The 14,097-nt window shown below is 41.5% G+C and overlaps 1 protein-coding gene across 2 annotated transcripts in view; it reads right to left on the bottom strand.

Moving 5' to 3' along the window:
- Positions 1 to 1,511: 1,511 nt before the first annotated feature.
- Positions 1,512 to 14,097, bottom strand: part of LOC131676837 (mucin-2) — a 32,492-nt gene continuing 19,906 nt past the window's right edge. For both annotated transcript variants that reach the window (XM_058956188.1, XM_058956189.1), the window contains exons 3-6: positions 6,199 to 6,383; positions 4,869 to 5,088; positions 4,377 to 4,802; positions 1,512 to 4,261 (exon numbers count right to left, since the gene is read on the bottom strand). In XM_058956188.1, coding sequence (XP_058812171.1) covers positions 2,145 to 4,261; positions 4,377 to 4,802; positions 4,869 to 5,088; positions 6,199 to 6,383 — 2,948 coding nt within the window. In that variant the 3' untranslated portion in view covers positions 1,512 to 2,144. The remainder of the gene's footprint in view (positions 4,262 to 4,376; positions 4,803 to 4,868; positions 5,089 to 6,198; positions 6,384 to 14,097) is intronic.

The raw sequence follows: 14,097 nt of genomic DNA on the forward strand, positions 1-14,097 counted from the left end.
CTTATTTTTACATATAGTAAAAACACAAAAGATCCACGGTTCAGTTATACTAACGCAATGAGCAGCGCCAAATAAAAAAACCTGTTTTAATCCACCTAGCGGTGCAATTGTGCCTTTCTCATTTCTCTAAACTATGGCACGGAGGCTTTTTATGTTCAACATACTTGTGGAAATGTCCATTACATTCTTAGTACACTTTGCACTTATACACAATGGCATGCCAGCCACGAACTTGATGAGCTACGTGTCGACGGTGAAACACTTGAAACAAAAAAATATCATACTCCATTAGCCTAATCAGCATTAGATCTATGTTATCTGCTTGCTAACTCATTTTGTCATGCGGGGGTGGGTATGTGAGGAGGACGAAAGCCCCATGAACGAACGACTCCCCAGCTTAAATTGGTATGCTTTGTGATATAGTGGTGGTTTAAAGATGATGGGGTTGAAAGGGAGGGGTATGAGGGCTGGATGGGGTGGTAGTCTGAGGGCTGATTTAAGGAGATTTTTAAAGGAGGGGAGTGAACAGTAGAGGGGGGGGGGGTGTAACCCCTCTCCGTAAACCATCAACTACGCCCCTGTTAAAATCCAGAAACCTTATGCGAGTCGAAAAAAAATTTGGCCGGGATTAGGTTGACGTTTTTCAGAGTGATTGCATAACCTTTCTATATGAGAAAGACAAAAATGTGCCAAAATCCATAAAAGTGAATCGTCATCAATTTTTTTTTCGAGTTTGCATCAAATCTCGACGTTTCATGCACCTTGAACACATTTAGCATCAAAAATAAAAATTCTATTTTTAATTTTTCCTATAGTTTATATGAGAAATTTCTGTGTGGCCGCACTCTGAAACCCGTAATTCCGGAACCAGAGCTCCGATCGATCCAAAATTCAATAGCAGCCGATGGGAAGGTTGCACCTTTCATTTGAGACTAAGTTTGGGCAAATCGGTCCAGCCATCTCTGAGAAAAATGAGTGACATTATTTGACACATACGCACATACATACACACACACACATACACACACACATACATACATACACACACACATACAGACTTTTTCCGATCTCGACGAACTGAGTCGAATGGGATATGACACTCGGCCCTCCGGGCCGAGATTAGGTTGACGTTTTTCAGAGTGATTGCATAACCTTTCTATATGAGAAAGGCAAAAATCGTAGAACAACTCTCCAACAACTTTAGGTTAGAAAAGTTCCAACTCACTGCTAGATTCATTCCAACTGGATTTCCTTCATTAGACGGATACGTCATTACCAGCGTTGTAGTGAGATTGTTTTATTCATTTGACGTTTTTTGTTTCTGGTCGGTAGCAACTATGCAGCCTTTCCAACAAATATGTGACGTAGACAAAACCTCGAGGAAGGTATGTGACGGTCACGGTCACGCTTACAGTGTGGTACATTGCTATAGATGACGCTGATGAGATGACACGTATTCAGACATCACCGTTGATAGTGAATGTTCGAAGCAAAAAAAAATGTGACAACCGTTTGGTTTTAGTATTCGTTTTTATTCACTTTTATATCGTACAATTTGATTTCGAAGGAAAAATATATTTACAATCGCTTCGTTTCATTTAGAGTGATAGAAACCGATAGAAATAAAGATAGTTTTGTAGAACAACAGGGTAGAATTCTGAGTATGTTCTGCTAACCACAAATAATTCTCGCTACAATAATAATTTAATGTTGAGTCTACAGGACATAATCGATGAAAGCTAGCTTAATCTGAAGTATAAAGATGATGGTAACTGAACAATCTTGAAGGAATACTGGCTTTGTTGGTAATGGTTCTAGTCGCCCTCTCGTCACCCCTTTTTGTCGCCCTGCGCAATGATGTGTTATTCGGCATTCCCACCGCGAAAATGAATGCAGCATAACACAAAAACAGTAATCTGTAGAAAAACACTGATAATCACAATAATGGCAGTTTGTTGTTTGCAATCCGGAATTGCATTTTTCTCTCAAAGTTCTTGCGAAGCGCACCGAAAAAGCGCATTTAAAAGAACTAATTTAAGTTAATTTAAAATCTATACAGCTTCATTCAGCGCGCTCCCTCTCTCTATCCCTCCCCTCCACACACAGGTTTCGTTAGCGCTATCCACCCGCTCCAAACGGTTGCTCTAGTTGCTCTTCTTGCCTGTCCGCCCAAACTCCTCAATGACGTCATATTCCGGAACGTCTGGACTACCCGTATCGTAGTAGGCATAGTCATATTCGTCCTTATCGTCCGATGGTCTTTTGGTGCTGGTCGCATGCGGAGAGATCGTAGGAGCCTTGGAGAAAGGCCTTGGATTCACCCGTTGATTGTTTGGTGATGTCTGAGAAGACTTCTTGGTAGGCGCCGGCACCGTTGGTTTGACCGAAGAGGACGATAGGAATTCGTTAATTTTGACAGCGGCTTGACGCGCCCGCTCCAGGATCAGATCATTTCCACTGGCTGCAATGTTCTGGGAGTGGGCCGTTCGGAATATTTCATCTTCGTCGCTTGCGGATAGCGATTGGGAAACGGGAGTGGACTGCTGGAAGTAGTTGTTGCGGGTAGCTGACAGGGGGTCCTGATTTTGTTTGCGCTCCTGGTTGAACTTGGCCCTGACACGGTTTCGATAGAAATCTTTTTCGTACAGCTCAGGATGGTACTGACCGTCGTCTTCGTTGGGATCTGTAGATCGCTGGGTAGTTGTGGTGGTTTCGATTGGCCGTTGAGGTTGCTGGAAGAATGTGGTGGACTGTCTTCGTGACGCTGGTGCAGGTGTGGTTGTAGTAGTAGTAGTGGTTGTTGTTGTTGATACCGGGGGAACAGTCGGGATATATAGTGTGCTTTTCACGGGAGCTGGGATAGCTTTTTCCTGAGGTTTTTCGGGCTTTTGAACAATAAACTGAAGGAGAGCCTTTTTGCTGAAAGCATTCGGTTTAAAAGTGGTTGGATTGTACTGGTCCTTTGGTACTAGGGTGGAGAATTTCTTGATCGTCGAGGGAGTGTGGCTATCGCTTGCGCTACGCGATATGATCTGGTATCGTTCGTTAGTTACAGGACGCTGCGTTGTAGTGGTAGTAGTAGTAGTAGTAGTAGTACTAATTGGTGCAGCAGCAGTTGTTCGTGGATCAAAAGGATTCAGATTTAATGATTGTGGATGGAGTCGTATCTGTTGCTGTTGAGGTCGGTAACTGAGTGGATTGTATGTCGATGGGGTTACATTCTCCGAAGCAGTAGTTGTCGTGGCAGCTGTCGTAGTGGTTGTGACACTAGCTCGACTTCCCTGGTACTCGTTATAATTGAACTGACTAAGGCGACCTGGGTCTACGTTGTAAACGCGTGGCTGAGCTCGGCTTCGTTGAGGGTCCACATTTGCAGTAGTGGATTCGAAGATGGTTCGTTCAGTGGCCTTGTGCTCGAAACCTGTATTGTAGAACTGCGGTGCTTGTGTCACTCTGTTGAAGTTCTGGGGTGGTGCTGCAGTAGTAGTCGAAGTAGTTGATGGTCGCAAATCATTGGGTTGGTTACGGTTGAAGAACTGGAAGTTAATATTTGGAACATGTGTGGTTGTAGCTGGGTTCTGCAGAGTTCTGTGGGATATCTGTTGTTGATTGTTATTGTTTTTGAACTGTTCATTCGTACGACTTGCTGCACTTGGAATAGGTTTGTTGGTTGACGTTTGGTATTGCTGTTGATGCGTTGCGGAGGGGGTTGTTTGATATTGCTGGAAGCTCTGTACTGGGGTTTGTTTTGGTGTGGTGTTGGTTTGTTGCTTGTGGAAGAAGGCATTAGTACTGTGGTTGGTGCCAACGTTTTGATTCGACCGTCCCCGAGAGAACGGAGCAGGCGTGGATGCCGCAGGTTGTCCAAAATTGATTTGGTTGCTATTGTGCGGTTGTAAAACCGTTGTAGGCTGTTGTCGGAAATTATTGTTTGGTTTGCTGTAGTTTGGAATTTTCGCTACATCTACAAAATCTTCGGGAGTGGTTGACTGGAGGTGAGTCTGTCTCGGTTGTGTCGGTTTGACTTCATTCCGCACAATGTTTAAATTGTGTGCTCGAACAGTTCCTCTGCCACGGTTGCGACCTCTGTGTTGTGTTCTGGTAGTGTTGGCGGAAGCAGTTTGCAGCGGTCGGACGGTTGTCCTTGGGTCAGCAGTGCTGCTAGGAGACTTTCGGACGAAATCATCTTCGGTATCTTCTTTTCCGTTGTTGCGGTTGTTGAAGAAATGTGAGCTGTGCGATCCACGCAAGATTTCTTCATCTGCAAAGAGAGAGCGAAAGAGAAGCAAATTGCAAGAAAAAGTTGCCAGAGAAAGAGGGCATTATTCCTGTAGATGTTTGGTGAGAAAGATTTTTGAACTTGATTGAATATTTACTGTGATCGTTTCGCTGCTGTTGTGGTTTCTGATTGTTTGCAAAATTGGTTGGGGTTGTAGAACGGATTTCATCCTGTTGGCGTCGTTCCGCCGGGGTGGCGGTTGCAGCGGCTGCCGTTAGCTGCCGATATTGTTGCTGCTGAATCTGTTGCTGTTGATTGTAGATTAGCTGTTGCTGTTTATGCTGAAGATGTTTCTGCTGTATTTGCTTCTGGTACTGATTGTTGTAATAGTCTTCATTTGCGCTCGAAGATGACGTCGGGGAAGGCTTTGGTGTGGTACTGGTGGTAGTCGTTGTGGTTTGGACCGGAGGCGGACGATATTGCGGCTTTTGCGCTGAGTGGAACTGGTTTGGATTGTGTACAGGGGGTCCTTGTGGCTTTGAGCTTTGATTCACTATATACTGCTTGCTACGCCTAGTGTCGCCTACGTGCACAAAAAAAAAAACTCGGTACATTTTACATTTAGGTTATCTTTGATAAAATTACTTACTTGTTTCGGCCCTCTGCAGATGGAAGGTTGCTTCTTCTTCCTCCTCAGCGTAAGGTGCTCGCTTACTTTCGAAGCCTGACCCAATCCGGTACAGATCGAAGTTGTTACTGCCGTAGTAGAGTGTGGCTGCTTCACAGTCGACGTCGCCCCAATCGGCACATATTTGAGCTTCCTGATCGAAAGCCGTGCCGTTGGGGCAAAGAAATCTGAAGTCTTGCACCTGTTGGCGGTCATAAAATGGGTTGTTCGGATTTGCGCAAGGCCATGTGCGCCCACGCGTTTCACAAAAACGAAAAGAACAATGAAGTTAGGGGAAAGATAAGAAGGGGAGAAAGAGATTAATTCGTGAGAAAATTTAAATTGTTAAGTGTGTACGATTCAAGCGGTCTGTTACAGTCTGCCTCTCGCTGTGTCTCAGTAGAATCTTAGTTGGCGGTGATGGAGTGCAGCGTGAGCACGCGGAACCTGGTCTAGTTACCTACAGAGATCGTTGAAAACAATGGTCGTGATTATAAAATAAGGTGTGAAATAAGCGCGTCGTCCATAAGACACCGTCGCTCGTCGTAGTCGGCGGTGATCGTTAGTGGGGATTTGTTTTCTTTGCGCAACCGGCATGCAAAAAAGAATGGGTGACCCTAGAGTTGGATGGCCTTCCCAAGGCTGACGGCGGGATCAAAGGGCGCAATTTTGCATTTTTTTTTTGGATTTCGTTCTCGAGAAGCAGAATTAAATTTTACTTAACAAATTTAATGGATCCTATTGGCACACGTTCGTTTTGAAGTTCAGCTTTTAGTAAACAAACTCAGATTACAGATTAACTATTTGACAATATCAGCGGACATATAAACAATAATTTGGAGCCCCCTCAGTTGTACAACATTTTAAAGGTATCTAAAATCAAGAGATCGTGGGCACTCCTCGACGCGGCAGCGGAGCGAGAAAATAAGAAACACAACAAATGAACACGCGCACACTCCGAAAGGTCAATTGGGTCTCTTGGGAAAAAGTGGGTCTTTGCATTGATTGAACCGAACACCAAGTGGCTGGTATGTATCTTCTCCCACAGTGGACGGAATTCGATTCTTTCCGCCTAATTTTTCTCTCTTTACTGGTTCAAATTAATATTGTCGGTGTGTGCGGTGGTTTAGCGAAGATACGCAGGTCAAGTGAATGGTGTTCGTGGGCGTAATGCGTGTGATGATTCATGAAAGCGTACTTCTAACCAGCCGTAACAATAGTTAGCGCTAAAGTCTAATGTATTGATCAAGGATGTGAATTAATAAGTCGCACCAGCATAGATGTAAAACAAGCGGCTTCAGTTCAAACTTACACCAACACCAGCTACTTTGACACACACGTGGAACATTTGACACTGAGTTTCTGAGTCAGCATAGTATCCACCGAGGATTTTATCCCGACAAGAAAAACTGGTTTTAGGCATGTTGTCTAAACTGTACCGCGGTCCGGGCAGGAATTGGCCATCGTTACTGATGATTGCAGTTGTAAAAACAAGAGCTGTAATTGCAGAGAAAAAGAAGAAAATATTAAAGGAAGGACCCTTTATTTTTGAGATTTTTGTGTTATTTTCAGTTCAACGGTCGATTTTGTATGTTTGCATTATTTGTATTTCGACTTTTAAGCAGAGTGTTACAATTATTGTTATAGGTCCTCAAAGTAGCACTAATTTCAATTTTAATTCATATATTATACGAAAACCGATTTTAGCTTTCTTCGTATATCTGTTTGGCCTGCTTACAATTTGAGTTTCAGTCGTCCAAACACGGTGTCGTCTATGTATGTACGGACAAAAATTTGAAATCGCGATTGAGCTACTGCTGGGTAGTTGCATATCAGATGATATGAAGTTCCGTAGTCGGATTCAAAAATCATATGAAAATGACTCAGCGCGCTGAGTAGTTGCCATGTGATAATTGAGTTTGCAGTAGCGTGTTAAAGCTTTGGTCAGCATACCGCAGTGGAGTTTCGAAAAATGTAGGAGATTTTTCGAAACCACGGGGCACGGTTGTACTAGAACCGTCTTTGTTTGGCGACACGTTTGTAGATTTCTCCAATAATTGCGATACTCGAACGAAGCCCAGGACCGTATTTTTTCTCTTATCCAACTTGTCGAAAATGGCAGGGCGGGAGCAAGACCAACGTGGTCAACCGCTGCGCCTGCCCTGGCCAATTTTTTAACCCGACAAAAGAGGCGAATACCCCTAAGATCAAAACCTCTATAATTGTCATAAAAAATGAAAAAAAAATAAATAAAAGGAAGATATTGGCACCGTTACGCTAACGCAAACGTGCCATACCATACAAACGAAATTGAAATAAAACGCTTTCGTATAGACTATACACGGTAAACAGTCTATTTGGCCATATTAGGGAAGGTGTCTCACTATTTAAATTATTACGCTGCCTGACTGATGTAATGAATTTAAATTGTCATTAGCATCTATCTTTCGTCACTAGGAACCAATATAATAACAAAAATGGACTGAGAATAGTCAAATTCTTCTGTTTGAGCGCAACGAAAACTCGAATCGACTGCCCAATTCTCGGATTACCATTTGAGCAAATCCATCGAACAAAGATGGTAATCAATGCTCTAAACCCACTAGTTATGAACCTTTTTCGTACCACAGACCCCTTGCAAATCACCCTGGGTTGCTGCAGACCCCCACGGATAAACATCGATTTTGCATGCTATCAATATGTTATTTTCAGTTAGTTAGGAAACAAGACACGAAATTTCAATCTGCATTCGGAAAATATATTTTTCTTCGCGGACCCCCAGTAACGACTTCACAGCTCCCTAGGGGTCCGCGTACTCCAGGTTGAGAATCACTCTCTAATCTACGATTTCAAATGGGTAGGGCGACAATATAAACAGGGCGAAAATAGGCCCACTACTCTAGTTTGATCATGAGACCCTATAGTTGAATCATATATTCATTGCTTTCTTGTAGCTATCATATAGTTCGCAACATCGCCTTGATATCAAAAGGAAATTTACAGGAAATTTTATGTGCATTTTCAAAATTTATTGTTCTTAACGGAGAAACGCGACTCACGGAATGAGCAGTCACTCTGGTGCTCTAAGACGATTTCGCTAGATTTTTAAAGCGGTGTACACTCCGGCTACCGGAAGAGTTAGTTACAATTGTTCAGTCACCTCACGGCTAGTGTAAAGCTACTGCTAGAGTCATCTGTCACACACTCGGATATTTCTAATTCTATTAATTAATCGTGTTGTATATAGACTGGCGTAACTTAGTATACAGTAATAAATTATTGTTTGGTATAATTTTGTAATTCACGATGGCGGTTTTCGGTTACCAGAAAACCCCGAAAATTACCATCAATATTGGTGTCGTTTGAAATGGGGTGGTCAGTAGTTAACGGAAATTGATGTTTGACGTCGTTTCAAAATCCATGATGGCGGTTTCTGGTTACCATAAACCCATGAACATTACTATCAATATGGGTGTCGTTTGAAAGGGGGTGGTCACTAGATAAGGGTATCTGATGATTGACGCCCTTTTGAAATCGAATGTGGCGGTTCCGGGTTACCACAAAATAGTGAAAACCATCATGTCAATGTGTTGGCTCGCTTGAAAGCAATCGGTGCCAACGTTGTTGAGTGAATATTTGTTACTGCCACATCCCTAAATGTTGGTTTTGAAACCGTTTGTGGTTTAGCATATGAATGGATGGCGTCCAAAAGGGACTAATCCACATTTTTCATTTTTTTACAAGAAATTAGACACCAGGTTACAATAAAAACCCGGGCCTTGGTATCTAGCGGGGAAATTAAATAGATCAAATGTGTTGGGTGGCAACTGAGGTTGTGTGTGATCTCGCTTTGCAGGCAGGGTACGCTCACCACCACCGATTACCAGTGCGATAATCATATGTTCTATCTAGGACGTCATCATATCCCAGGAATAATATAAGGGTTAGTGCATTGGTCAGGAGTCTCAAAGGTTGCGGGTTCGAGTCCTGTCTTTGGGGGAATTCTTTTCACATGATTGCTTTCACTTCACTCACCATTTCGATCTGTTTTACCCGTTCCACCAAAAAGTCAAATTTATTGGCACTTACGTCAGAAACCAAACAAATGAATTACTTGCAACTCTTGTTAGTTGCTTCTGTGCAAGGATTTTCGTGGTGGACTGTTTCATGCTAGAATTGGCAGGTAGGAATCTCCTCTGGGTGCATGACGTTGTTTGATTAAACGTATCATTTTCGACTGAATGGAATAAAATTTTTACATATGAAGGAATTATGTATGCTTTCTCACCACACGAGCACCGTTGGAGACAATCGTGAAGAAGTTCCTCCAGGTGAGCTGTGAAGGAATCCACTTTTTCGTGTCTTGACATTTTCGGGAATCGCACACGAACGACTCGTGGAGGCACTTATAACTTACACTCGGAGGCAAGTCAACTGACAGCACTGACTGCGTTCTGTGTAACCTTTTCTAACGACAGTGTTGAGAACTGTCACATATATATTTTCAGAAACGAGGTAACAGGTTTATTCCAATAAATCGAAAGTATCCAATACGTTTGAAACATTAAGGTTCAACTGAGAAAGCTTAAAAAATCTTTGAAAACGAAAACAATAGTTTTTCACTACACTTTACATAAATTTCTTCAAAATCAATCAATGTATTCGGGAAATAGTTAGGATACTATTGATTGATTTGCACGGAGACTCAGCACGCGGTTATTCCAAAAAAACTGCTTTTTATGTTTTCAAAGATGGCCGCTCGACAAAATCGGGTATCACTGTATATAACAAAATTGTGAATACATTAACCGATACCCTTTAAGAACGGTTGGTTTCAAAATCTTCCAATGAAGGACGTTCGTTGGACCAATGTTGGACGACGTCCAAATAACCGTTCAACAGAGGTCCATCGTTGGACCTATGTTGCACGGTTTTGAAACAGTTTTTTGGGCTTCTCAGTGGGTAGTTTTAAGCTTCTTCAAAGACAATATTAAGGAAGGGATTATCCAATTTTAACGTTTTAAATGAAGTATTGCTCTATTCCGTTAAATACTTCGTGTACAATCAATGGTACCACTTGTGATGAGTTTTTAAAAATTAACAAAATTACAAAATTAAATTTCTTGTCTGCGAGGGAGTGCAAAGTTGATGCAAAAATGGACATTAAATGCATTTTTTTTTTAAATTTGATGCAAATTTGTTATACATTTTTAGAGTGATCTAAAATTGGTATTAATCAATTTGTTTCGTTCCTGAGAAATAGTATTATTACAAAGCTGGCTCGACAATGGCGAAATTCACGAATCAAATACTCGAATCGAGTGCCTAATCCTGTCCAAATTATATATTGGTGTTACTACTAGTGGCAGATCATTTGTGATGCATGTTTAAAAATCAGCGAAATTGAATGCATTTCTTTCCATCAAAATAGAAATTCATAGTGTATTTTGCGTTGCGTGTAAGGCGTCAAAACCCAACAAAAACTAGCCCTACATTCAAGAAAACGTCGAATAAAGTGGATCAGCGTGGGACGATTGTTTAACAGACTTTTCTGCGAGAGAGTCTAACATTTTTTCTAATTTGATGCAAATTTGTTATACATTCCTAGAGTGATCTGCCCCTAGTGTTATAATGTCTTCATATGAATGAAAAATAAATAATTACTAATTCTGGGTAGTTTTTGGCATCTATCAACCTACCACCTGCTGTTAATAATTTCGAGGTGATCTGTGTCACTATGGTTACATTTATTTTTGCGATGTTAGAATTTTCATATTTGGAATTTGGTCTTAAAATCAATCAATGTCTGAAAAAGTTGTCCAAAAATTTAGTGGAATTGGATTACATCACCCCAAAACGATTGATGTGTTGATGACTGATGTTTATTAGAAAAACTCTAGTAAGAGAACTGCGGAGAGAAAAACAGCATTTTTGGCAACGTATGCCCCGGCATTGTATGGCAATCCAATGTTATAAGGATAGGCAATGTTCGATTGGATTCGTTTTTTGACAGCTAAACGCGAATCCAATCGATCCAAAATGGAGTCTCTGCAGTTCTCTTTCTAGAGTTTTTCTAATGTTTATAACTTTTTTCAAAGCACTCGAAAAAATTGGATAGTTGGTAGAGTACGAGCACATGTTATCATAATTCTATTCCCAGAAACAAAGCTATTGTCATTCCCCTTTTCCGGGGATGACTTAACACGTGAGCCGACATCTGATGTTTGCTGGTAACATTTTTCTTGTTACTCCATCATCCTTCATGTAGTAACCAACCGCGATGAACAACTGTCTTACAAGAATAGCCCACCATGGATTCTCCTCTCTGTTGATGTGTTTCGATTCGATTCATCGTGATTCTTCAGTATGCTAAAATTTGCATGAAACATTCGTAGAAGACAATTTTCTTCCGTGATGATGCTGTAGAGAGTCACTTCTCGTAGTGCTTACATCCAGTCAACGTCGGGCTTTGGTACGGTACTGACTAGGGAATTCGATGCACGGGAATAGGTTAAATTTGACATTCAACTGTCGCAGCCAGGCAGTCCGCCTTCCGTGCCCACGATTTATCTTAAGCTCGACAATATTCAGCCAACAGACAGCAGTCCTGGGCTGATTGGAAATGGCTTCATCGTGCGAGGGCGCATCTTCACAGGCTTACCCGCTTTGCAACTAAGGCGGGTTGGCTGGCTCGCTCAGCTGTCTGGCAATTGGCAGTCGTGACTGAAACTTTTAGCAGAGACTGCCGGTTGAGCTGTGGTACGGGCAAGCTAAATTCTGCGGGATTGTTGTTGGCGTCGAGCAACTGTCGTATTGTTACTGGTTTCTAGCGGATTAGTGGAAAAAACATTCTTTAGTCAGAGTGATAAACATGGATTTCATCTGAAATGCAATGTAATCATCGCGCCGGCATAACATAGCACCATAGAGTTGTTGACGTAATTTGCAGTGGGTAAAGTGCAGTATGGTGAGCGCATATAATTCCATGGAGCATCTTAGTTAGCGCATTTTCGAAACATTGGAATATAGTCATTCTGAAAATCAAACATTTATTCATTCGGTTGCTAGGCAGATTAGTATTCAATATATGCACACTTTGTTGTCTTTATTAATTTTACTTTTAAGTGAGAAACGAAAAAACAGAACCGTACACGAAAGCGCGAACATGCATTACATTAAAGTGATCGCAGATGTTTTAAGTACGAATGCGGGACGCGCTTAAGAAACATAATAAAGATGCACTTTTCCCAAATATATACACAATTTGTGTAAGACTGAGACGAATCCATTACCTGGCTCATGTTAGAATTCGAAAACATTCCCTATGTAGCACGACCCAAAAGTCTTATGAGTGTTTTGTACAATAAGAATGTACAATATGGGTATTTTTTTTTAATAAAAATAAGCATTTTGATAAATGTGGGATACGAAAAGAGGAGAACAACATCTACGCCTCTAAGGCTTAAACAACTTGCATAGTATTGTTTTTGCAAACTAAACGAGAAAATGGTGTAGCATAGCATACATTTTACTAACCCGAGAAACGGGCCTAAGGTTAAAATTTCTACAATAAAAAAATATGCGATTTTATGTAAATTACACTCATTCTCAATTCTGCCATACGTACTTACGCCTAACGTCTCGCATTCCCGGCAAAAGTAGGACTAGAAGAATTTTCATTTAAGTGAACAGTTTGATTCAAAACACATTTCCAGTGCATTGGGCACATTACTGTTACGATTGTAAAGAGAGACAAGTCCCCAAGTAACCATGAAGCATTATTTTATGACTTTAGACATGTTTTATACTCGCATACAAAACATATTCTTTACGGCTTCATAGTTCTATAGAGATGATTAAAGCACACCTAGTGCCGGAAAAGGCGAAAGTGTGCCAGAATAGAGTTGGTTGAGAAGCACCTTTATGGCTGTCAGCAATGTCAGTATAGAGCTGTGTGCTTAAAAATAACTTTCCCTTCTTTATCGATACAGCAAAAGAAAAAATAAACTTTCGTTAACGTACCCACTCTTCCTCTCTTCTTTCGTTTGACGTATCGTCTGCTTAAATTTACGATTTAGAGCGTATAGAAATGGAGTTTGATCCGCAGTCGATAAGCTCGTCTCAATTTGGTATACGCGTTTGATCACTGATCTATGAGATGATTTGCTTGTATACTTGGTTTAATCCAAACTCTACCTAGATGTTTGGTTTAGATTACGCGAACGTCCATTGCAGATTATATTAACGAGAACGTGGAATATTCAAACCGTTGGACATTCGATTTTGCCAAGAAGGTTTGTCCAGATTCCGCACCGGCCTCCGACCACAACTCGTATCGACCGATTGCAATGCTGTCCTGTATTCGAAAGTTGTTGGTTCACCTCGACAATTGGGTTGAAGCAAATGGCTTACTGTCAGATACACAATTTGGTTTCCGCAAAGGAAAAGGGACGAACGATTGTCTTGTGTTGCTCTTAACAGAAATTCAAATGGCATATGCTAGCAAAGAGCAGATAGCATCAGTTTTTCTAAATATAAAGGGGGTTTTTGATTCAGTTTCTATCAAAATTCTATCTGAGAAGCTGCACCAGCATGGTCTTTCATCGACTCTAGACAACTTTTCACTAAACTTGCTGTCTGAAAAACACATGCATTTTTCGCATGGTGATTTATCGACATCAAGAATTAGCTACATGGGTCTTCCCCAGGGCTCATGTCTAAGCCCCCTTCTCTATAGCTTTTACGTGAATGACATTGATGAATGTCTTGTCAATTCCTGCACGCCAAGGCAGCTTGCAGACGACGGTATGGTCTCTGTTACAGGTCCCAAAACCATCGATCTGCAAGGACCATTGCAAGAAACATTGGAAAATTTGTCTGTTTGGCCCTCTAGCAGGGTATCGAGTTCTCCACGGAGAAAACTGAGCTAATCGTTTTTTCAAGGAAGCGTGAACCAGCGCAACTACAGCTTCAATTAATGGGTCAAACTATTGCTCAGGTTTCGACATTCAAATATTTCGGAGTCTGGTTCGACTCTAAAGGAATCCTGGGGATGTCCCATTAGGTATCTGAAACGGAAGTGCCAACAAACGACCAATTTTCTCCGTACAGTAACCGGAACATGGTGAGGTGCCCACTCAGGAACCTTGATCAGGCTGAACCAAACAACAATATTGTCGGTGATGGAGTACGGGTGTTTCTATTTTCACTC

Source organism: Topomyia yanbarensis, chromosome 1 (assembly GCF_030247195.1).
Source record: "Topomyia yanbarensis strain Yona2022 chromosome 1, ASM3024719v1, whole genome shotgun sequence".
Classification (NCBI taxonomy): domain Eukaryota; kingdom Metazoa; phylum Arthropoda; class Insecta; order Diptera; family Culicidae; genus Topomyia; species Topomyia yanbarensis.